This window comes from Larus michahellis, chromosome 1 (assembly GCF_964199755.1).
Source record: "Larus michahellis chromosome 1, bLarMic1.1, whole genome shotgun sequence".
Classification (NCBI taxonomy): Eukaryota; Metazoa; Chordata; class Aves; order Charadriiformes; family Laridae; genus Larus; species Larus michahellis.
The window spans coordinates 12,324,766-12,350,197 of NC_133896.1; the positions used below are offsets into that span (position 1 = coordinate 12,324,766).

General features: G+C 39.0%; 1 protein-coding gene across 2 annotated transcripts in view; it reads left to right on the plus strand.

Annotated features, from left to right (window-relative positions):
- SEMA3C (semaphorin 3C) overlaps positions 1 to 25,432 on the plus strand; it is a 123,344-nt gene that overhangs the window by 94,196 nt on the left and 3,716 nt on the right. For both annotated transcript variants that reach the window (XM_074578530.1, XM_074579378.1), the window contains exons 11-17: positions 242 to 386; positions 4,852 to 5,074; positions 15,040 to 15,128; positions 17,266 to 17,307; positions 18,607 to 18,764; positions 21,759 to 21,826; positions 25,030 to 25,160. In XM_074578530.1, the coding sequence (XP_074434631.1) occupies positions 242 to 386; positions 4,852 to 5,074; positions 15,040 to 15,128; positions 17,266 to 17,307; positions 18,607 to 18,764; positions 21,759 to 21,826; positions 25,030 to 25,160 (856 nt within the window). The remainder of the gene's footprint in view (positions 1 to 241; positions 387 to 4,851; positions 5,075 to 15,039; positions 15,129 to 17,265; positions 17,308 to 18,606; positions 18,765 to 21,758; positions 21,827 to 25,029; positions 25,161 to 25,432) is intronic.

Consider the following 25,432-nt stretch of genomic DNA (forward strand, 5'->3'; position numbering starts at 1 on the left):
CCTTCCTCCCTCGTTTTTTAGTTCACTGTTCAAAAAGGTGCTAGGTATTAAGGAGTAATGGTGTATATTGGGGAGCTAAATTAATTGATTTAAAATGTATCAGATCCATACTATAGCAGCGTTAAATTGTATTAAATATATTCTTTTAGAGGTGTCTTTTGTTATTGGACCACGCCAAATGATGGAAAAGCTATACAAAAATGGGTTTGTTGCATACTAACTTTTTCCTACTGTCTTCCAGCTCCATATTCAAAGGCTCAGCTGTGTGTGTGTATCATCTGTCCGACATCCAGACCGTGTTCAATGGGCCGTTTGCACACAAGGAGGGCCCGAACCACCAGCTGATTCCATATCAGGGCAGAATTCCGTACCCACGACCTGGCACCGTAAGTACAAAGATGTTTATGCAGGTTTGCCAATTACTTGTCTTTGTTTAATACATAAATAGATATTATTTATTCCAGGATAATGGACCATATGTGACTATGACACTTAGTTACAGTTCAGAACAATTTTATTTGCTTCTCAGCTTGCTATACAAATCACACAGTATCTGGAAATCTTCTAGAAAGAATTCAAAGTCCTCCTTGTAAAGGATGCTTTTTGTATGCCTTGAGGATTTTTCAGGACTTTCTTTTACTGTATGAGGGGTAGTAATAATCTTCCAATGAAGATTCTGTACACAATTACAGCTAACTCTGTTTCCAAGTTTTATAAAAATGTCTCATGAAAGATTTTAAACACAATTGTGGTTTTTTTTTCTTTTCACCTTTATGGTATATAAAAATTGTTGTTGATGCACTTTTTATTTATTTGTTTACTTATCTGCACTATTCTTAATTTAGAATTAGCAGAAGTATGAAGTCTAATATTTTGAGTTTTAATGAAGGATGTATGAACTTTCTCTAGAAACTTCTCTAAATCCGTATTTGCTAAATGAATTATGGTAGTGTGGACTTTTGTTGACTTCTATGAAGTCTTGCAATTTCTTAAGTAACAGAATTAAATACGTATGCACGGAATCATAAATCATCTCTCAACGACGTAGTTATCATTTTTTTTAGATGAACACTTTGTTGCTTTTCCATTTATCACAGGAAATTAAATTTCATTTTAATTTTGCAAGTCGCTGCAAGAACCTTTAACCATATCACCATTTCATTCATATTCGTCTTTGTGCTGTAGATCTTGTTCTTTCTCTCTCATACACAAATGCTCAGATACATGGAAGAGCTCTCCCTCTTCACACAATTCTTCATGACATTTTAGTGCAGTTATTACTTGCTGTAAGATTTAGCACTTCATGTTCCCAGATCTCTCGAATTGGCTAATCAGTACCTGATATTCCACTGAGGTCTAAAGCTAGCATTATTCTTTCTTTGCAATTAATTCGTATAGCTCTAATCTCATGAGTTCATTGAGGCTTTAAGCTTAAACTGTACAAAAAAGGAAAATGAATGGCCCATTTAAACAGGAAGTTTCATGCTCTTGTGATTAGTCACATTTCAGAATTTCTTGCTGCTTCAGAATATTGTATTTGTATGCGTTTCCTCAGCCATGTTATTCTTGGTTCGCCTCACGGAGGCTTATGAGGTATATTCCAGATGGGCCTGAAGAAATTGGGCAGCACAATGGAAAGGGAAAAAGAAAATTCAGAGTTGGATTTAACATGGTGACAGAAATTATCTACATTTTTCAGATTTTCAGATTTCTCTTTCATCAGTGCTGATGAGCTCTGAGTTTGAAGATAGATTCTTAGATCAGAGCTCACAAAAAAATAAAGCCAAAAGAGATTCTTTTAAGATGATCATTGCTGGTTTTCTGATCACTGGCTTTTCTGTGCTCCCTCACAATCCAGCCACAACACGGTATCTTAAAGGTATATTTTCTAAGCTGGAACTTGATTCACTTTGCTTTTATTTCACTGACAAAAAGTTCCACTTTTAAATGCATGCCACAAACTCTATTTTTCACTTATGTCAAAGCATCTGTAAAAATTGGGACATAGGGATTTTTTGCTTCTCAGATTTGTGTTCGAAGGGTTAACTTTTAATAGCCACACTTGCAGACTATGGGGCATGAGCCTCTTTCCTCTTGAATGTAAGTTTTTGGCAAGTTCTGGGATGCTGGACTAGATATGGAAAATGCTACTTTACAGTTGCCTAAAAAGATATTCATGCTAAACCTCTAGACAAAAATGAATGTTCATTGTGTCGCAGTACATTGGATAAATAATGAAAAGGCTTCAGTATAGCTTCAGTAGGATTAAATAAAGCAATACATTCATTTGGCCGTAATCAACTCCGCAATGTTTGGCTGCCCTTCACTAAATACCAATGGTTTCTTATTTCTCCACAAGCAAAACTTACTTATGGAAAAAGAAAGGAAAAAAAAATTACATAATTGGCAGCTTGCTACTAAATTCAGTGATGTTTGAAGATAGTTTCCATTTTTCAGAGTTTACAGAAATAGTTTTTGTACCTACAGCATGTTGGGGAATATGCTGTAAATTAAAGAATTCTGTTTCTCTCTGCAATCTAACTGCATGGTGATCAACTGTGAACGTAAGTATCGCGTAGCCAAGTGCTTGAATGAGGTGTGAAGGATACACATTCAATCCCTCCAGGAAAGGGAGAGCTTACAGGGTTCTTCAGTAACATCTTTTGCCTGTCATTGGCTTATATGGGGGAGAGCAAAAGAATTAATTGATTAAAGATGTTGGTTAAGGCTTTGCTCAGAACAATGACATAATGTAAGTTTTTAGGGTCATACTGGGGTGAACCATAGCGCAGACATTTTTGCAGAGGGTCACAGACAAAGGTCTTACGATCTCCAAGTCAAGAATGGAAGGACAGAATATCAGGGAAAGTCTTCTTTCAACTGAGCTCTGTAGGACAGGAAAGTTTAATTTGAACTGCTCGTGAAATGGAATCCCTCTGGAGAGGAACTGGGGTCTGGCAGATCACTAGCAAGTAGAATAATCTTGCTAATAGCCCACAAATTTTTGAACACAGTTCTTTTTCAGCATTTGTTGCTAATCTTAGCAGATAGCTCCATACATTTCCTGGAAGACTGTGGATGGAAGTGTCACAGAGGGAAGGAGTAGAGCAAACAAGATAATAAGAATTCAATTTTATGAGCAATCTTAGAGGGCTAGCATGTAGTGTCATTTCTAATGGGAACCAAACCAAAACCCTCAGGATAAATAAGAGTGCAGAAGAATCAATTGTAAAGGGTGTCAGATGAGAAAAGAGACGCCTATCTGAGCTGAGTTCCAGTTCTTCTTCCTGAAGGTAATGCCAGAGCATTTTTTTTAAAAGAATTCCTACCAGAGCTGTTCTACTTTGTATAAATAATTAAAATGTAATTGAGCCATAAATTGTTTCTAAACCCTGGGATTAGGCTGCAGTCCCCTCTCTACTTTGTTCCTGGTATTGCCCAATGAATAGTTTATTATGTGCACAAGATGGAACAGCTTTTAGCAGCGAAGGTAGAACGGGCAGGCACTCCTGCTTGGTGGCTAGAGGGATCCCCTGGGAGGTGAAGACCCAGATTCTAACATTTGCTCACATCAGGTAGGTTGGACACATGACTCACATATCCGCAGCGAGTTTCCTAGTCTCTCAGAGTATGATTCATTTTATGTAATTTTAGCCACCCAAAAGCAGGACATCTAGTCTGAATTACTGACTACAGAGGAAACCTAGATGGCTAACTAAGAATAAATGCCTGACTTTGAGACAGTAGAAGTCAGGTGAGGTAAATCTCTCCCTAAACTACTAGCTATTTTTGTGTCTGTGGTTTTGACCAGAAATTCCATCCTAGACGTAAGAATGGTCCTCATCAAAATAAACAAGTTTCCATGAAATGGTTCGTATTGAACAAATCAACATTTTTCCAACTGGAAAAATACTGTGTTGAAACATTTCTGAATAGTTCCAATACTTCGAGGAGAGTTTCACAGCTCAGAAGTCTGGTAAAGGGTAAAATGAAAGCTCAGGAGCAGCAGTAAGAAGTGTGGTAACGATGGCTGAACACAAGTAATGTAAATTAGCATAGGTACATCCAGAACATTGTTCCCATTACTGACGTAGCTCCTGATTTCTTCCCACAGTCCTCTATTAGTTTCACTCTCAGTAAACACTCGAGATTTCTAAGATTGCTTTTATGTCCTCATGAGGTCCAGAGTGCCCCAGGGCTGATTATTTGGATGATTCTTCATTACATTTAAAGAAGCATCCAGAGTATTTATGCAACTCTGTTATTTCTCGGGCACAGGGGAAGTGTAGGCAAGATCCTGTGAATGGTCAGCCTTCTCAGATGTAAATGGATTGTCTCCATATTATTGTTTTTTCAAATGAAGATGAGTCACAGGCCCTTTCACCATCTCATAATCAATGTAATGACTAGAGGGTTATTGACCAAATTACAGTTAATACTGGATTTTACCTTTTGCCTTTTTACTAAGTCCATAACAAACCAGCTGTGAAAGTTTGGTATCTTCTCATACCAATCACTTCAATTTTTTTTTTACAACAGGCAGTTTGGACGTATAAAGAATGTGGAAATAGGTCCAGAAGTATGGATCTTTGCCATCAAGCTGGGCTTCGAAAGGCAAAAAAAAAATAATGTTTGTGTTTGCTTTATCTGAATTGATGGGAGTTCAAAGCGTAGCTATTCAAGCACTTCATTCCCGTTACTGGAACATAATTACTTTCAGTCAGAGTCTGAAGTGCTCTTTCGGGAACTTACTTTGTCAACTATCTGTCAATATTTGTAAATGACTTGGAGATGAAAAGTCTCTGAAAGATGGTAAGTATTGTTAGGCATTACTGTGCATGTTTCTTACAGTGCCCGGGAGGAGCCTTCACACCTAATATGCGGACAACCAAAGAGTTTCCAGACGATGTTGTGACCTTCATCAGGAATCACCCTTTGATGTTTAATCCCATTTACCCAATACACAAGAGGCCATTAATCATCCGCATAGGAGCTGACTACAAGTATACAAAGATTGCTGTAGACCGAGTGAATGCTGCTGACGGAAGATATCACGTCTTGTTTCTTGGAACAGGTAAGACAAACAGCAACAGTTGTTTTCCTCCATTGCATTACAATTTGCAATCAACTCCGATTTGCACAATTTATAACTTTCAGAAACAATTGTTTAAACATATTTGCAATCTACAAAAATGTCTACAGAAATCCATAAATTATGTTCTTTTTACTTTGTGTGCATTTTTATGTTTACTATAGATGTCAGCCATGTGCAAGAGATACAATGTATTGATATAAATTTTATTTGAGACAGAAATCGACACTATTTTATATTGTATTTGATCGCAATTGCAATACTTCTCTTGAATCTGGTTTATCTGTGACATGATTCCACATTAGAATTTGATGCTCTCTAACGTGAGTAAAAATACCAAAATCTGGCTTTGTATTATTTTGTATACTGTCATCATCATTATTTAATATATGCTGTGTAAGCTGCTTCTGAAGAAAAACAGAATCTGATCAGGATGGTACAAAGGCAAAAATAACAACTCCACCAAAAAAAAAAAAGTAAAAATATGGAAGTACTTAGCAGAGAAAAAGAAACAAATGGTTGGAGTCCTAGCAGTAGTGGACACAGAGAATTTGATCCAAGTATTCCAAAATAATTTCTGTCTAACATAACCTACATTTTGTTTTTACTTACCTAAAATTTGAATCTGGTGTGATGCTTCTGAAGTCTGCAGGGAACAGGTCAAGTGATTCTCGTTCTGATCAATTTTCATTATTTAAAATATTCAGATATGAATCACACTCTTCTGATTGAAGCAGACAAGTGGAGTGGTACTCTGGCTGGACCCTAGGATTCATTCACATCTGAAACTCCCGCTGGCTTAACAGGGCATTATAGGTTGATAGGCACAAAGGCTAATCTTTTTTACTACAGATGGTTTCAAGTAGAACAAAGGAAAAGAACTCCAGGAGAACAAATCCATCTCTGAACATCAGAAAATAATTACAGAGATGGCTTGCATTGCTTTTATGGTTCACATATTATTGGGGTCCTGGTTGTTTTCTGCTTGTAGAATAACCGTGTCTGCCAACAAACTCGCATGGGGCTGGGAATAACCATCCTGTTATAATAGATTTAGGAAGCTGGTGCTAAAAAATCTCTCAAGAATGTTAGGCTTCCATAGGGGCAGGATTAAAAGGAACTCTCTTCACACTTCTTAGAAAAACCTCCCCAACTATCAAAATCAGCAGGGTGCCCTCGTGCCGAAGGAGTCCAGCTGCATACTGTGCTGTATTAGCAGAAGTGTTGCTTCGGGTTGCTGGAAGGGATTCTTCCCTTGTATTCGGCTCCTGTCAGGAGTACTGTGTCCAGTTGTGGGCTCCCCGGTACAAGGCAAACATTGACCTAATGGAACAAGATCAGTTGAAGGACTGTAGCGTGTGATATATGACTAAAGGCTGAGAGAACTGGGTTTATTCAGAGAAAGCTAATGGGAGGGTACGGCTACCTAACGGGGGGAAAAACAGATCTGGACTCTTCTCAAGGTGCTCGGTGTCAGGGTGAGAGGGACTGGACACTAGTTGCAATGTGGGACATTGCAATTAGATATAAAGGCAAAGGTTTTACCATCAGCATGAGCAAACATTGCAACAAGGACCCAGAGAGGCTGCGAATTCTCCATCCTCAGAGATGCAAAGGATTCAAAACCCAACTCAACATGGCCCCAATCAGCCTGCTCTAATTGGACCTGCTTTGAGTGGGGGACTGGACCAGATGACTTCCAGGTGCCCCTTCCAGCCTACAGCTTCCATGGTTCAATGGCAGGAAATAGGAAAACAGAAAGACTTAATTCATGATCTTGTGCAAACCTTTACCAGGTCACCATCTATGGTATTGTGAATGCTTAGTATACTGTAAGGCATAGTCAGGGTAGAAGAAGCGCTGGGTGATGAATTACATTAGGAATTTGATCAGGTTTTGATCTGGGTATTTTTATTTTCTTTTTTGGCAGTTGATAAATGAGTTTTATCGTGTCCTTGAATATCTCTTTGATACTACTTGCAGAGTCATTGAAAACTACCAAATTAAGCTAATTAGGACAGGGCTTTCTTCTTGAGGTGGGTTTTTTCCCCCATCCCTAACATGTAATCACATTTTTTTAGTTTAATTAATGCAGCTACAATTCTTGACTTAGGGTCATTTTCCTCCTTTCCTACAGAAGTAAAGAAAAGAGTCTTTGTACACTGCTGTAGAAATATCAGAAGTGTTAATAGATATTGTCCCTACTACCATTATACAACTCCTCAATAACTCTTAGTAAAAGACAAGGTTTGGTCTTCTATTAGCTTTATTCCTTGCCAAATCACTATGTTTAGCCAGAGTAATAGCTTGGTAGGTTAGTACAGATCTTTCAAATAAACATTCTATGCATTTTTTAATATAGTAGCGCTATTGTTTTAAAATGTTGTGTAAACATCTAATGTTAATTGGAGGAAAATTCTACTAAGTGGATAAGTGGAAAAGATAAGACATAAAAGCTTCAAACCAATATAGGATTCTTAGTGTAGCAGTGACGGTTAATACTGTAAATGTATTGAAAATTTGAAATGTGCATGAAAATGCAGAGTACTGATATTTAGCATTTCTGTAATTCTGCAGGAGATAAATAGAGTACATCTCATTGTATACTTTGATTAGCTTCTGACTGTTTTTAGGTGATTAGCGTGGCCTCACGCATACACCTGTGATTCATTAAAAACATTAACATACCTCAGCTTGATCTGAAGTTTTGTTAACTCTCTTCTTTGTATCAGCACAGGGTCCATTATGGGACAAGTAGGTAAACTGCAGTTCTTGATACTTTATATTCATTGCTTTATCTGCTGCATTACCCTGGAGATGAGGATCATTCTCTGCTTTCTAGTTAGTTAGAGGGGAGGGGGGGAGGCATTATTATTCCTGAGTGTGGCACAGGACATTAATAGCTTCCAAGGTCTTCCTCAGAAGAAATTGGTGCAAAGTAAGTTACTGCATTTCTCAGCCCTTTTAAATAAAAGTGATCAAGTTTCAGCCACTGAGAGGAGAAACTTGTTTTCTTTATTCTCTGCCTTCTGTGAGACTCAGGAGAATTCGATAGAGATATTAACTGTCAAAAGGAATGCAGAGGGGATTTGCTTCAGTGTCAGTTCATCCCAGCAAATGCAAAAACCACGTTGTATAGGAGAATTTCATGTGCTAATTTCCTTGGGAGCCTGGAGCCCCACAGACGGAGACAATGGGACTTGACACCTGGTGACAATTACACTCAGCTCGGATGATGAGTTACTGCTGCTGAACTGAGATGTTGCCAGCCATGTCTGTCACTGTCAGTGACCTGTCTCATGCTTGAAATTGGAGTGTTTTATGTCTTGCCAGATGCAGAGCACACAAAATGTTTAGCTTTTCCTCTCTTCCTCCTCTATAGCCTCAGTAATAAATCAGTTCCTGAATGCAAGTGAAGAATAACAGAAGTATAAAGCTCCAAGAACCCCAGTGGTTTTCATCATGTAGCCATGGCATGGGAGGGTATAGGCAGCTGTGTCATTTTTTCACATTAATGTGAAATAAATGTAGTGTTTCCTTTGCACCCCCAGACAAAAGTGCTGAGCTCACAGGGGCTGTTCCATGCCCAGAGTTATTACATTGCTTTTCTCCCTCGCTTGCCTATGTGGCTAACAAAATAAATCCCAGGGACAGAAATTGTTCTCCCAGCATTCCACCCGCTTTTCAAATGATAACAATCTCCTATTTTCCCTATGTTTTTCAACCTAAAGACTCCCAAAGCACTTAACAGAACTTGCTAGTTTTGTGAAGTCCACCCAAAGGGATCTCTTCACCCCGCTCTGAAATGAGATGATTTAGAGTGAGGAGCAAGTCTTTAACGGTAGAGAGCAGTGCTACAACAGACAAGTGCTCAATACCTCCCCTTCCCAAACAGAAACCCGAGGGATAATTTACATGGATATAATGTAATCACTCTTTTGCATATTTGACAAGGGCAATGCTGATGATACTTTTTCCCTATGCAATGAATAATAACATATTCAGTTCAGGAATTTGGGGTTAGAGTTCTGCTTCAATTATCCCATTTCTGAAGTTTTTGATGCACCCTAGAGTTTTACTGTAATTACTTTACTCATTTCAGTTGTATCTAAAGAACCCAAGCTTTCAACATTTTCCATTTATCCTTTGGTAGGTTGGTTTCCATCTGAGTTTTAAGAATAGCAGTAAAACAGCATGAGAACATTTTCCTGAGATTAATATTTATTTTTTAAGCATGCCACCTACTGCTTGCAGTACGAAAGCCTTCGGTCAAAGTACACGCAGATTGCACAACCAAAAGATTATGCATGGGTTTTTTTATTGCTCTTGGTGCTATGAAAATATTTAAATGTCTGGGTCAGACTTGGGTACATTAAACAGCCATGAGCACCAACAGGATTTTTTTCAGCTCCTTGCAATCAAGAAAGGATATGTTTTTATGGAAAGAGATCTAAGTTACTGTCATGAAAAGGCACTTCAGACTTCAGTGTGACTTATTCAGATGATTAATGTGCACCACATGAATCTAACGTGGCATGAGGTTGATCTATGTTTCTTATTAACTTTCCTCTCTGATGCAACACTTGTTTTCGAAGTCTGGTTGCAGTAAATGTCTTCAGAGCATAAGGTTGTAATACTCGTTTTCATGGTGTTACATGATGGCCGTCTTTTTGGAAGACTAACCCTTGCTGACAACAGTAGCCTCCAGTAATGCAATAGCCAAAATCATGTAATGAGCTACAGATTCTAACGGAGAGAGATAATCTGGTCAGAAGAGTGAGTTTGCCTCCCATAGATTTGCTGGCTGCAGCTTCCTGTCTGTGAGCTCAGGAAGATGATCTTGCACAACAGTGGCACAACAAGCAGCATACAGAGTTTCCTTCTTCCTCTTAGTCATAGTGCCTGAGTCATTCAAAACCTTCCGTTGACCAACTCATCTAAAGCTTTTTCACAGCCTTCTAAGAAGATATGTAAGTTAACATGGCGTTCCTCCACCTGTTTCAGTTCCCCTGTTCATTTTTCGTTCAAACAAGCTTACAAGTGTGTTCCAAAAGTTTGACCGAGCTCGGGCTGTGTCAAATATTTGCTGTCAGATGTGAGCTCATTAGGCATTTGTATCTGTCTTTTGTTCTTTGATGCAGCTTGAAATTGCTTTACAAAGTTTCACAAGAATACTATGAGCTTGAAAAAAATGACACCCCTTTAACAGATGAGTGAACTAAAGCACAGAGAGGTTAGGTGTCTGTCGTGGGAGCCCTGATTTACAGCAGACACCTAAGGACAGCAGAGAGTGTGGGGACTTGCTTCTCAGCCCTGACGGCTAACCTGCCACCATCTCAGGAGGTCTCCCGAGCCTCAACTTTTTCTCAAGCAGGAAGTTTTTCAGCATTCTGCAAACTCTTTGCTTTCTTTGTGCTCATAATTTTTATTTGTTTGCATCAGGTTCAACTCAGATTAGAGACCAAAAATAACTAAACTGCCATCAGGCCGACAGGTACAACATGGAGAAAAGTTTCGGAGGATGTCCAGCAATGTCTGACACATCAGGGAGGGGGATTACCACAGGAGGCCTCTCTGTGAAGCTCGTGGCAGGGTAGCAGTTGGTCTCCATTGAAGTCATGTTTTTATGATGTGGAAAAGTCAGGTTTTTAACGTGTTGTTCAATTTGTGTGTGTGATGTGGCTCAGGGGTGGATGGGTGCTGACTCTCGTTGAGGCTCATGATATTGACAACTGCAGTGTTCACTTAAGGCTGGGGGCAAAAAAAGCTATTAGACATTCAGGGAATGAGATTTAAGCTCACATCTGCAGATTCAGCTTGTGGAATACAGATTCCAGCCAAATACCTGTGTGTTTTTCATTGTTATTCATTAAGCTTTGCCTTTTCCATTGCCCGTGGTCAGCCAGACCAAGAATTAGTGTAATCAGGCATAGTCCAACTGGTATCAATGAATCTTAGCTGATTAACACCAGCCCAGAATCATGCCCTGCATTTCAAGGAAGTTTGGGGGTTTTTTTCCCTTTTTATTATTTTTATTTATTTATCTCTCTGTCCTTGGACCATTTATTGGACTGCCTTCCTTCTCCATTTATTTCCCACTCTGCAAGCTCTCTGTAGCATTTTTTTGCCCACAGGATGTTAGCGCTTTCCTCCCTTGTCATTCCCTCTTTCTTGCTCTTCTCAGAGGGAACATGATCTCAGTAACACTGTCTTCCACGTCAGGCTGGGAGACTGCAGTTGTTCAAGCAGGTTTGAAACAGAAAACCAGTCATTATGAATCTTCCTTGTCCTCTTGCTGTCTGCTTGAGGGAAATTCTTTCTTGTTTGTCCGTCTGCCCTCGACTCACGGGCTGCTGGGTTGATGCGAGGCTGCAAACAGCTCCCGGTGAAAAGTCAGGGAAATGGGGAGCACAAATCCGCCTCTTCACTTCATACATTCTAGTGGTACATCGATTCTGGAGACACAATAGCTTTTTTCATGACTATGTGAAATCATAACAATGTAGAACTGTTTTCTAGTGGATTTCTGGAAGTAACAAGTAAACAGAGAAGGAAATCATCCTTTTATGATTTTTGCAGAATTAGCTTATAATTTCATACGTCAACCTAAATGTGAAAAAAAAATGTGACTTATATTTGTTTGGTGATCTTTTATGCCTGACTCGCAACACAAGAGATTATCTATTGTGAAATACACTGGGAAACAGCTCAGGCACTGCTACTTTGCATGCATCTCCAGCAGTGCACAGTGCTGCATCCTTTCCAACCTTCCTTCTGACCCAGAGAATTTAGTTTGCTGCCTTGCCATTAAAGGAAATAAGCAAAGCTCAGATGTACCATAAGCTTTCTGACGTGAACATGTTTAAGTGACTTGATATGTCAGCTACCGTGCTTATAGTGGAAACCTCAGTACTACTGAGAAAGGAATAAGAAGTGTTTTCTGGGCACAAATATTTGCTTTTCATTTATTAAGGAAAAGGCTGAGAAACAGTAGAAAAACTTTTAGAATCATAGAATCATAGAATTGCTGAGGTGGAAGCCTCAGCCTCAGCAAGAGGCCTTAGAAGAGGTGGAAGGCTATAGCCTACAAGCCATGTATTGTTGGAAGTCTGTGTATATATATCTATGTACAGACTATTGGAATTCCTTGCTTTAAGTGGTTTCATTTAATGAATAGCTTTTTATTGCCTACTTTCCCTAACGTGAATATTTATTTTAAGTGTTGCATTAAGTTTACGAATTCCTTTAAAACAATGGAATATTTCTTTCTGCAACCATCTGTCCCTCATGGTACAATACTGACTCAAAGCGAATGGTAAGATATTGAGTCAAAGGGAATGAATACCAAGGTAAACAGTCCTTAACTCTGTGTATTTTTCTGGGGTGTGACAAAAAGGCAGATAGGAACCTAGTTTTCAAATAAGAAAGGTTATTAGGACAGACGGACTTGGCGTCAGGCATTATCAGTATTTTCTATGCCAATGCCCAGGATAAAATCTCCCCTCAGGTTCTGATTTCAGTTTGGAGCAATGTCTGAGAACCAAAGACAATTTAGGAGTTTTAAATGTGTGGCATGTGCTAATGGGTCATTGAAATAAACCGGTTCTTCAGAGGCTCAGCAGCCTCACATTCCTTTGCAGGTAAGGTCACTGTCAACATGCTTAGTACCCTGTACGGCAGGGTTACAGGTAGTTGACACTTTGCAGGCAGCTGGAAAAAAACACAAAAGGTGCAACTCCATCCTGACCTTTTGATACAGTATTTCGTATGGTATAGTTTAATGTTAGAGAGAGGACATCGATAAAAGAATGCAAAGAGGCAGAGGTAGTCTGGACTTAAGCTGTGTGTATTTGTGAGTGGCTTGTTCCCTTTAGCAGGAGCAGAAATACACACACCCACGTGCTTCTCCTTACCTCCAAGGAGGGATGCATCTGCAGCAGTTTAAAGCTTCGGTGGGTCCTGGCAGTTAGTAAATCTCTCTCAGGTTCTCATAGCTTTGCTAATGCTGGCACCCAGTCTAGACCACAGCTGTGCTATCACAAGATTTAGTTTCAGTGAAGTTTCTTCGGAAGGAACTGGTTTATCATGCCATTGTATAATGAGAATAAATGTTCTCCATACAAAATTCTCATGAAAAATTCATGCCTAACGTGCCCTGAGCATGTACAGTTGATAGCCACACATTTTTAAGTCTTGTCAGCTTTCAATTTCTCTTTTCCTTTTTTTTTTAAATGACAAAATACTGCAGTGTGCTCTCTGTGTGTGGTCGTGTCATTACATATCAATATTCTGGCTTTAAAACTTTTTTTTTTTTAAATAAGAGATATTATTATTTGCTGGCTTCCTCCAGAGAAATAAAAAGATGTAAATTATTTACTGTAACCAACTTGCCCTGCAGCTCCAGCTATGGAATTTAGTCACTGACCTTAAAAGCAAAAGCAAAATTGCCCTTTTTCAGTTTACGTTGTCTACATTATGAATTGCCAAACAGGAAGCTGAGATTTCCTTTCCTCGGTCATAAATTCATAAAAATACATGTAGATACTTACCTATATTGTGCTGTACTAATGTTTTACTAACGGCACAAGTCTATATTGCTCATAAAACTTTTGAAGCCCAAACAGAATCTATACCATGTGCTCTCATTCCTCAGAGTCAATATTGAGCAAATAAATTTATTCTATTCAGACTAATTCCCAGGCCTTTCAGGCAAGAGGAATTCTATGTGCTGTGCTCTCTCCGAGTAAAAATGCTTGTCCTTGTGATTCTCCCGCAGTCTGCCTTTACTGCCACGTCAGAAACACTTCAGTGGCGGTCTCAGCCTTCAAGAACCTTCACAGATGGACCCCTGCATCTCACATATTCTTTTCACATAACAAATTTGGAAAACTAATCACAAATATCCCTTTGGTCTTGCTCATCACATCTATCTTGTAAAAACACTGCCATTGCCCCATCCTTCTTACTTTTTACTCCTTTGACCTGCGTAGATTTGGGAGGCTTGGAACTGTATTTTGAGAGGGCAGCCATGATAAAGTAGCTACAGTGTCTTCACCTTGCTTTTCCTTTTTTCCTCGTGGACCAAAATATTAACTCCTAAAAATATGTAACAGACTTGATTATTGTTTGTCTCTCCTGAAAAAAACTACTTTCATTTTACTTTGTTTAGGTGTAGATAGAGTTATTCTTTGGAAGGTTTACCTTTCTTATGATCTGTTGTTCTTATGTTTTATTAATGAATATGAATATATATTAAATTCTGCAGTAGTTGCATTTTACCTGTTTATATTGCTATGGTTTTACTTTAAGATCATCAGTATTTCTTCACCAAAAGGGTTGTCAAGCATTGGAACAGGCTGCCCAGGGAAGTGGTTGAGTGACATTTAATCCTTGGTGACATTTAAAAGACGTGTAGGTGTGGTGCTTAGGGACATGGTTTAGTGGTGGACTTGTCAGTGCTAGGTTAACGGTTGGACTTGCTCTGTAAAGGTCCTTTCCAGCCTCAATGATTCTATGATTCTGGGATAGATACTGCCTCTGTCTGTGTGTCTGTACAGCAACTAGTACAGAAGATACTGATTTTGATTGATCTTTTTGGGTAGAATGGTAACAGTAATGGGATACTGATTTTGATTGATCTTTTTGGGTAGAATGGTAACAGTAATGGTAGTAACTCCAATCTTACCATGACTTCTTTGTGTTCATACATGACAATAATACTACATACAGTCACATACAAGTTATCCACAGTGTGTGACTTGTGAAGGAATCGTCTCATGGTTCTTTCTGACCCCAAACCCTAGAAATTACTGAACATCTTTTAATATCTCTGTCTGTGTCACAGGGCTTGCTTTGATGGTTTCTTTTCATAATTGATAATGGTGCATCTACTTTTTTCCTTCTCTGTGTCTCTGCCACATGGTCTCACTTTTTCTCATCTTTTCCAGATCAAGGAACCGTACAAAAAGTTGTTGTGCTACCCACCAACTTCTCTGCAAGTGGAGAACTCATTTTAGAAGAGCTGGAGGTTTTTCAGGTTTGGCTGGCTCCTACTTTTGCTCTTCCAATGTGTTTGTTTCACACAAACACTTTGTTCTAAGAGACTTTGGCAAGGGCAACTGTGACTTGATAAAAGATCAAGTAAATATGCATACTGTCAGCTTGATACCCACCCAAAGAGGAATATAAAACGTCCGCTGTTACGAAGGCTGTAGCTAGCTTAAGGTTTCTTGGGGTTTTTTTTTCCCCCTACATTTAAGTTGCTTATTTATTTATGGTGTTATACTGGCTAGAAGGATTGTGATAATCATATTTTTACAAGGTCGCATTATAGTGCCTTCCAGAAGGCAACTTTTATCATTGGCATCACATACTGAGACTGTCGCTATTTACAGATGGAATCTAAGCTTTTTGTACTTCTTTGACTATCTGGTAACCTTCCTGGTTCTGAGCTGCAGAATGGAAGCAAACTAGTGTTGTTTTTGCTTAACTCCAATTCTTCAAAGCCACATGCCTCTGGAGTCAAGAAAGCTACAGGCTTAACGCAACATAAGCTGAAAAGAAACACAAACAGCTATGGGGAGAAATAAGGGAATGGCCTCTGTCAATCACTCTGGCACGTAGCAGCTTGTAATAACCTAAAAAAAATGTTCACTCTCATGTTGAAAAATCCCTTTCAGATTTTTGAATGGACTGTTCTTTAAAACAGGTAGTCTCGGAGCAAATGGTAGTATGCATTTGTAAACTTAAGGGTTTTGTCAGGGGCTTTTCTCTATTTCAATGAGGGGATACAAAAAGGAAAAATTAAGCTTTTTTATCTAGACAGGCAGCATTAACAATTTTTTTAGAGAAAAGTAATACACTCTGTGATAACCCTCATAAAGGCATAGTTAGTCTTCCTAGGCTTTTGTTGAAGTCTTCCCGTTAAAAAATATATTTGTGAGTAATATTACCTGAAGAGTACCCTTCACCCGAGTATTACTAATTCCGTCTACTGAAAGGTAAATTAATACAGCAAGCAAATAGGTGGGCTGAGAGGAATCCTCACCCTATCATGATACCATAACCTGTGCCATTGCAATCTGTGTGGGCAGCAGAGCGGTATTTTGATGAGTCTCTCCAAGAGAGGAGGAATGAGATCACTGTCTCTGTGCTAGTAAATATCGAGAGTAGCAAAGTACTGATTCCTTTCTGGAGTGTACGCAAGGAAAGGAGAACGTGGCATCAGATCCAACATTGCATTTGACCTTGAATCTCCAGACAGTTCATGAAATAGGACATCAGCTCTAAACTCCTTCAAACCTTTGCCAATTCACATGATTCGCAGCCAGATTTTCTAGTTCTGGCCTGCTTTGCTTGTAGTCCACTGCAGTTAATCCTGGCCCACCGTTATGGGTTTCCTTTGTGACTGAGCAAATGCTACATCTTAAAAAAATGCTGAACATTTTTATTACCATCAATTTTATCATTTGTTTGGATGAGAATAATGAATTGCTTCACTTGCTTAAGGCAATGAGTGTGATAATTCCTTTTCCAGCTCTTTAACATTTGGTTTGGACACAGACAATAATAGACTGCAGTGATGACACACAGTAGTATACAGTACTGACTCTGGGAAAGAAACTTTCAATAACACACATGCCATTTTTAATATTCTGGTCATTGATAATCTGAAAGTATATGTTGGATGGTAACCAAACTGTAGGCACTGTAGATAATGTGTAGGAGAAATGTGACATATTCTTATCTGGATCATGTGGTAAATACGCATGAGCCTATTGTACGATTTTTCATTATCATCATCGTCAAAGAATAAACATTGTTTCTTACTACAAAGCAAGAGTAATGGCTTCAAAACACATTGCTCCTATATTGCTGAGCTAACACAGATGCAGGTTAATTAGAAGTGTACAAAAACTTGTTGATGCACATGAGTAATAATAATGCAGTTGCGTTTAGCCAATACGTTTAGTGAGACATTACTTGTATTTATGTCATTTGTTTAGTTCTGAAAATAACAAAAAAAATTAGGAGTGAGTGATGCCTTTCCAAAAAAATGAAAAGGTATAGTTTTCTTAGATATGACTTAGGTTTTATTTAATTTTAAATTTTAATATTGGGACAGCACTAACAAGAGAGTCCTTGTAAACGTGGTTTGAAATTTTGTCTTTCAGAGTAATTCTCCTATAACAACAATGAAGATTTCATCTAAAAAGGTAAAGAAAAGCTGAATGCTTACTTAGTGCTGATTAACTGAGAAATAAATTGACTTAAAGATGTTAGCATACCAGTTGTTGTGCAGCATACTAAATATAGGCAGATTTTCCATAATGAATTTTTGAGAAATTTGACTGAAGTTTGCATGAGCTATTTATATGCCCCACAGCCACTAAAAAATAAATAAAAATAAATAAAAATAAATAAAAAATAAATAAAGCAATTTCTATTCATTATGTATCATTTCTAATTCATTGAAAGTGTCAAATTTTTTGTTGTTTTGTTTGACAATTAAGGAAAAAAAAAGTACTAAAAGAGGAAATTTGCCCTCCCTTTCTTTCCTGTAAGTCCTACATAGAAATTTTCCCTTGGAAGCCTGGTTAATGCAAAAAGGCAATGTTGGGGCTGTTGAGTCCATGGGGCAATTGTACATGTTTGTTTATTAGTAACAAATGATGGCAATAAAAATGATGTAAACAGCTGAGAGCATTTCTGCTGAAATGGTAAACACCCAAACTAAGAATATGTATTCCGTGATTTTGCAAGCAATGCGTTGCTCAATATTTTACATAACTACTAATAAGTAAACATAATTCACTAAATTGAATTCAGTGTAATTATTTAGTTTTATGAATAAAAGATCAGGGGAGTTTCAAGGTTTTTTGTTCAATATTGATTTATTTTTTTAAGAATAATTGGTTAATTGTTTCTGAGTAAAACAGTCATTTTGGCCCAGATTTTGGTGATGACCTATTCACTTTGAACTTCTTTTACAAAAGCTCTCACTTATTGTAAAAGTTCTTCTGGCTTATTTTTCCAGGTATGTAAGGCTATCAGAATCTGGCCCTAAGCCTCAACATAATCTCTAGGTTTTATGTCTTGGAAACCTATGCACTGGAGAATCCAACTAGGAACTCTGTATAATGTTTATTAAAGCGACTATATGCAGAGAAAATACTTAGTTCAAAGGCTTGAGCCAATAATCCTCACTGAATAAGAACCAAGTTCTCAAATCTGAGCAATATTAACTCAGCCTGTCTGCCCCAGAACGGAACAATGACACTCAATGTCCAAAAAACATTAACATTTCTAAGTGTTTTCTGACAGGAAGGTGGAAATATTATAGGCCCATTCACCTGGGAGATTTCTGTTTATCTTGGCTTTGTATATATTAGTGGCTCCCCTCTTGGTCTTGAGTTAATTCCAAAATTAATTGAAAGCTTTTTAGGGGTGTTAGAGTCGAGTCTCGGGTGAAGCTCCTCCACATCTGAAACAGATCTTTCCGTTTCCTTCGACAGCAACAGTTGTACGTGAGCTCAGATGAAGGGGTGACCCAGGTTTCCCTGCATCGCTGCCACATCTACGGTACCGCCTGCGCTGACTGCTGCCTCGCACGAGATCCCTACTGCGCCTGGGACGGCAACTCCTGCTCCAGGTTCTATCCCACAGGGAAAAGGTGAGCAGCGTTGAGCAGCAGAAGCCTGCAAAGAAATAAGGCTTTTGTTCTGCTCTGTAGCCTGGGGTGTTGTAATGCGATGGAGAAGTGGGATGTCATTCCTTTCAGGAGCATGTGCAAACAATGCCTCCGTAGCTATTGTGCTTGGCATTGTTCATCACCTAGGAGTGTATGCTGCAAGAGTGTATGACAAAGAGCTCGCCTTTTCATATTTAAAGTAATGGACTGAAAAAAAAGGAAAAAAACAAAACAACCACGTTCCTCATCATAAATATTAATCCTTCTGTCTCGTACACACAAAATCAGTGTAACATTTATTTGTTCCCTTTGTTTAAGATCAGTTGCTTGCTATGGCTGTAATTATGATAGCCCTCAATACAGAAAAATATCTCTCAGGCTGTCTGAGGAATAAAGTAATTTATTTTTTTTGTTCCTCATTTGCTCCTAAGTGAGAAGAATTATTTCCAGGGAAATTTTAGGCAAATGTGATTTCCATGTAATGCCTGAAGATTTGGGGTTTTTGACATGAGATTTATTAAAGCAGACAGGGAAAGCAATTTCTCTTTAATTTACAACAGAGCTAATAGTCCATCTCATAATTCTTATGCAAAACAGGAGCCTCTTTCCTCCTCCCAAGAGAAACATTTAATAGCAGGAGGCTGTAGTGAGCTCTTGTATTACTAGGATTTCACTTCATGTACAAACAAAGCTACAGAATACACAATGAGGTGTTACTGCGGAGAAGACAAACCTTTCAGATGTCTGCCAGAGTTGTACCTGCCTTGCCACTGTGCTCACTCCCTGCACCGCAGCTGTGGATGCAGAGACCAGATACAGTTAACGGGCATCACTCCTCTACCTACATGGAGGGAGACGGCAGACAGAACCAGGCAAAGCTTGGCTCTGCTCCGGGTGCCCCAACCAGCTGATGACAATGTCACCCCCTGGGATTAAAGACAATTACTTTCGTTAATTGAAAGTTTTCTTGATTCATTCCTTATTTCAGATTAAAAGGTAAAGCTCAACCTGGCCATGTAGCACTTGGTAAAGTACCTGGGGCTTTACTGCTTTCTCTCAGCATGTTCAGCCTCCAGTCTACAAACTGATTGTTTTCTTCCGTGGAACAAAGGTCAGGTGATGGGGGGAGGAAAGTAAAGAAAAATCCCGGAGTCTCAGGCCACCTAACTCCTACACTGACATTGTTGCTGAAAGATATAATGAGCAGTCAGGTATACTCGGTCCGTGTGGTTTCCAGTTGATTCCGTGCCATCCCCATTATATACACACAGGGGTATTTCCACTGGGGCTTGCCTTCATGCTGACATGTTGTTTGCAATTTGCTTTTTATATCGAACCAAAGTAAACACCTAAAACTGTATGGAAAAAAAACTGTTTTTCATATGTGAAGGAAATGAGTTGTCCCTTTATCTAACAAGAGAGATTATGAAGGAGAAAACATTGGTAATTAGAGCCAAATCCCATAGTCTAGACAGTATTATCTACTGGACGCATTTGCTTATTTGCTTCTTTTGACACTTCTGTCTCCCATGGATTACTGCAGTTCCTCATCCAACATTGATTTACCTCAAAACATCTGACAGTATTATCTTTATTTTCTAAACGCCACCTTCTCAACCTTTTTTTTGTAAATATCAAACTGTAAATTTACATTCTCAGAACTGCTTAATGCAAATGGTGTGCCGTTTCTGACAGTGCGGAGCAGCTCACGGTAGCACAGGAATTCACTCAGAAATTCTTCATTGTCTCCCTTGACTCGCATAAATAGTTCACAAAGGTTAAGATCCCAAGGCATAAGATGAAATATTTTGGTGGTAAACATCAAAAATATACTTGGAATGTCAGAAATTACTCCTTTGAAACATCACCTTTCAAATGTTTCCTTTTAAAACAATGCAGAGGAGGATCGGATGACACAGGATTATAAGGGCTGGCTCTGGGTGTTTGTGCAGTACCTGGTATAATGTGGCCACAAAGGCATCACCCTTCACTCAGCGGTGCTGGAGCTCCAGGGGCTTTTCATGGTTTCTGATCTCCCGGGTCATTAGTGTATAGTTCAGAATACAGCTGTTACGTATCCCAGCAGCATCCTTTTGCAACAGTCTATCACCAATATGATTTTTGGTGAACTTGATAAATATTGAACAAACTTACGGAATATTCAGCAAACAAAATAATACATCTTCAGAATAAAAAATTCAGGTATCAGGTTTTCATGCTCTGAGTTCTGTGAGCTATGACCTCCTAGCCAAGGAGGACTCAAATGCTGGTATTCCCAGTCCCAGTGAGCTCCCTAGCCAGTTTGCTGCAGAATCGCGATTTTGCATCTGTCATCCAAATAATACAACAAAGTCTTATTTAGAAGTATTCTGAGACGTGGTGACTTTGCGTATCTTTTGGAAATAGTCACATACAAGGAGAGGACAGAACTGAATCTTACCTCTTACCTCTCCACCATTCTGGATGAATACTTCAGTCCCTCTGCTACCAAGGTGGCTAAAGGCACCAAAAATAACGTGCCTGCCAAAATCAAGGAGGGAACACACCCTATGTCATAATTTTCTGTTGGTGCATTAGATATAAGCACTGTGACTCTTATGCATCTCCTGGTTAGGTGCTTGCCTTTATGAAGAGTTCCTGCTGGGGGTTCGGGCTTTGAATGTTAGATTTTGTAACAGTGAACGTATGTCTATTTTATGCATCACCTCTAGCCCTTCCATCTCTATACCTCCATTGCAAAACTACTTTACCTACAAAAAGTACAAACATTTTATAAACTTCAGCAAACAGATTATTCACTTAGACTGTATCTTCACTCTAGGAAGCCTGCCAAGAGTAAAGCACACTTACAGTAGGTCATGAACTATCCCTAACAGCTGATCTAGTAAAAATAAACCCAAACCCCACAAATAAAAAAGTGTTTATTTGCAGCGTAGCTATCTTGGAATAACATTTTGTTTTTACAAAATATTTCAGGAGGAGTCGTAGGCAAGACGTGAGACATGGAAACCCTCTGACTCAGTGCCGAGGTTTCAACCTGAAAGGTACTGTAATTGAGAGATCCTCATGCTATATAAAGAACGCCTGGCTTTCCTTTTGTGATTCATCATAACTCACATCATCTCTGTGGTTTACTGGTAAAGCATAATTATTTTCCAAGTCTGAGTTTTGTTTTGGTTTGATTTTAACATCTTTCCTTGCAATTACGTGAAACTTGCATATATATGATAAAATGATGAACCATGAAATACATGCTTCAATATACATGAACTGAGAAGCTGACACTATTGACTAGAAACAGGTACAGTTAAATTGAGGGATGTTCTACTTCTAAATCCGTTCAGTCTTTATTAATTCCTCTTCATCCATCTAAGTCTTGAACCTCAGAATTATTCTGCATATTTGAGGTGATATTGTGTTTTGGAGCACATCTTTCAGCAAACAGCAGGCGCTTGACCTGTCTTTTGAGTTACGGTGTTTTCTTCCTCCCTTCACATGGGAAAACAAACCATTCCACATCTCTTTATGAAGTCCCTTATTTCCAGCTGTGCAACTGTATAGTTGGCCTGGCACGGTGCAAGTGGACAGGGGAGCCAATGCTCTGCCCTCCCAGCTACCGCTTTCTCCAGATGACGTACACCAGTCAAATACCACCAGGAAGAGTAGACACATAAAGGCAGCTTAATCCTCTTCAACCCCATGCGTGTCTGAGCCAGGCGGTGGCAACGTATGCCATCAAACCAAGGGCACACATTAGAGAATTATGCTCCTTTCGCCTCTGTTTCTGAGCCTGAATTTTGAAGTTAATTCTCTGTACCATCTGGAGACCAAATAATAGCAACTGATTGTAAATTTTTGATTGAATTTTTTGAATAAAGGAACAATGGTTTAAGAGTTACATGTGAAAGGTTCAGTTAATAAAAATTCCACTGAAATGGTCTCTTCTGGGTCTCGGAAGAATCTCCTGGATCAAAACAGACCACAACAGTCAGTTGAGTGTAGATCCCTCAGCCCAAATGTGGCTAATCCTACTCTAGATGGTAATCCACAGTGCCAGCGGGTCCTTCCCCATGACTCAGTATTAGGTCATTTATATGAAGCTGAATAGCTTAAACAGGTAATTACAAAAGATGACCCCACCATTAGAGTATGAATCTGAGCTCTGAGAGATCCATATTAAAGCTTAGGCTTTGAATCATGAAGTAACTTGAGCTGCATGTCCTACTTTGCAGGGATGTGCTGTGACCATCCACCCGTTGTCTGTCCCAAGGGTGGGTGTCTCCTCTTTCGATGTGGAAAATGTGAGAACGTCAACTGTCTGCTTTCTGAGCTGAGGGGAAACTAATGTTTAAACCTTGAAAGTCTTGTGAAACAGGTTTCTTGTTTTCCATCCGTTTTTTTTTAATGTGGATGTATTTATAGGTTTATGTGTTTTAGCAACTTTAAAGGATGTTTGGAGTCAGCAGTGGGATATAGCATAGGTACGTGGCAGTTGTTTCCTCAGTGGAAAAAAAGATAAAAAGAAACAGCAACTTAGACTCTTTCAAAATATAATTAAAACCATTTATAGCAAAACAACTAAGTTTGGGGAAAAAATGAAATCTACCTAAAGGACAAAAGAACAGTGAGTCGGGCAATAGCAAGAAATCTTCCAAGTTCATAAGGAACCATAATCTTGAAACAAAATCTTTAAGCATGGTAGGTTGCATGCCTTAGACCTCTCAGCTTGTGTAAACTCAGCGTTTCTGGCATATTAAAATAGATTATCAAGAACTAAGGGGATTGCTTTTCGAATGTTCTGTGAAGTCTTTAATATTGTTCGCTTGTGTTAGTCCTTATGGCCATTAGAGAAATGCATTTATGTTCTCTCAATCTTTTTCTTACCATGTATAAGTAACAGTAGTATGGACTGGGTAAGAAGATATAGATCAATTAAACAAATAAAAATGGATTTCTGTGATACACCTAGTTCCAACATACATAAAAGTAAAAATGTGTTACAGCTCTGATTCTCACTGTTCCACAGCTACAGATAGGTCAGCCCACAGATAAGGTCTTTGCTAGCTTATGATCTTAGAATGCAAAATATTTCCACATTATTCTCCTGAAAGTTATGACTGATTTCGGTAAAACCTCATAAATGTGCTAAAACCCTTTAAAGGACTAGAACCAAGCAAAGTCTCCTTCCTTTAGTAGAATAGATTCCAATTTCACATATCAGTTGATGAAAAAAGTTGAAAAGCATGGGAGATAAAGTAGAGTCTGAGGAAAACCAGTCTTAGGACTGTGCAAAAACAGAGTCTGATTTTAGACATGTAGACCTCTAGGTATTTGCATTTCTCATGTTGTTTTGTATCCATTGCTCCTTTGTTAAAAAAAAAAAAAAAGAGAGACAGAAAATTTTTGTAGTCTATGACGCGATCTTTTAAATCTGGAAGTATATTGTTTTTAGGACAAATATTATGATTTGGGCCAAGCAACCAGCATCTAAAAGTTCCTATCAGTAACTGCCAATTGTTCATCTACCAAGACTATAAAGGGGCACAAGTCTAAGCGATGACATACGCTCAGCACTTGCCCAGGTGTTGCTGAAGTGCTATAAATCTGTCCTGCTCTCTGCTGCTGGCCTGTCTACGTATTCATTGCATTTCAGATTTAGAGCCAAGTCCCTTCCGTGCCTTGTAGGAGCAGCGGAGGAGTGGGGGCCAAGGCTGCCCCCTCCCGCCTCCCTCTGGTACTGCACCCAGCTGGAGCAGACGGAGCCTTCTTCCGGGCACGCTGCTGTATTTTGAGAGATACAGCCATATTCCCCAAACTCGTAAACGGTGAAGTGTGAAGAAATATATTAAATGCTTCATTCTCCTTTGGATAGTTCTAGGGAGGCGTTCTTGTAGTAGCAGAGAATGAGATCATTTCAGGGAACAATATCCCGGAGCTCAGTTATCCCCTCAGCAGAGTTTATCCTACCTAGTAGGTATCCTGCTTTCTCAGAGTGAGAACACGAGTATTTGGAACTGGCCATGCTTCTTCGCATTTGATTTCTTTTCTTTGAAAATTGTGATCTCTAAATTCAGAGTAAATAATTACTCTAAATTATTATTGGCCAATATCAGGATCATACATTCTTCATTTATTCTTCATCTCTACTTCATTTTACCTGTACTGCAAACAGTGCAAACACAGTTACTTGCTTTCTATATCAAGTCATCGTTTACAGTAGACTGACCTGTTTTCTTTTGCTTTCTAGCATACAGAAACGCTGCAGAAATAGTTCAGTACGGAGTAAAAAACAACACCACCTTTCTCGAATGCACACCCAAATCTCCTCAGGCTTCTATTAAATGGCTGTTACAGAAAGATAACGACAGGAGGAAAGAGGTGAGTAACGTGAGCAGTAGCTCTGGAAGGCACCTCAGTCAGCATCTCATCCACTCCCCAGACCAAAACCGTTTGTGTTTTCATCAGCCAGTCTGGTTACAGTGAAGCTGGAGAACTGGCGTGGATGCAGAACAGTGACCAGCACTTTACTCTTATAAATAAGGGCAGACTCTTCGGTACAGCTGGGACTTGACTCCTCAGCCCCAGTGATTTCTATCAGAGCAGAACGGCTATCAGAGCATTCCTGTCAACCCCTAAAGTCAGAGAACTAG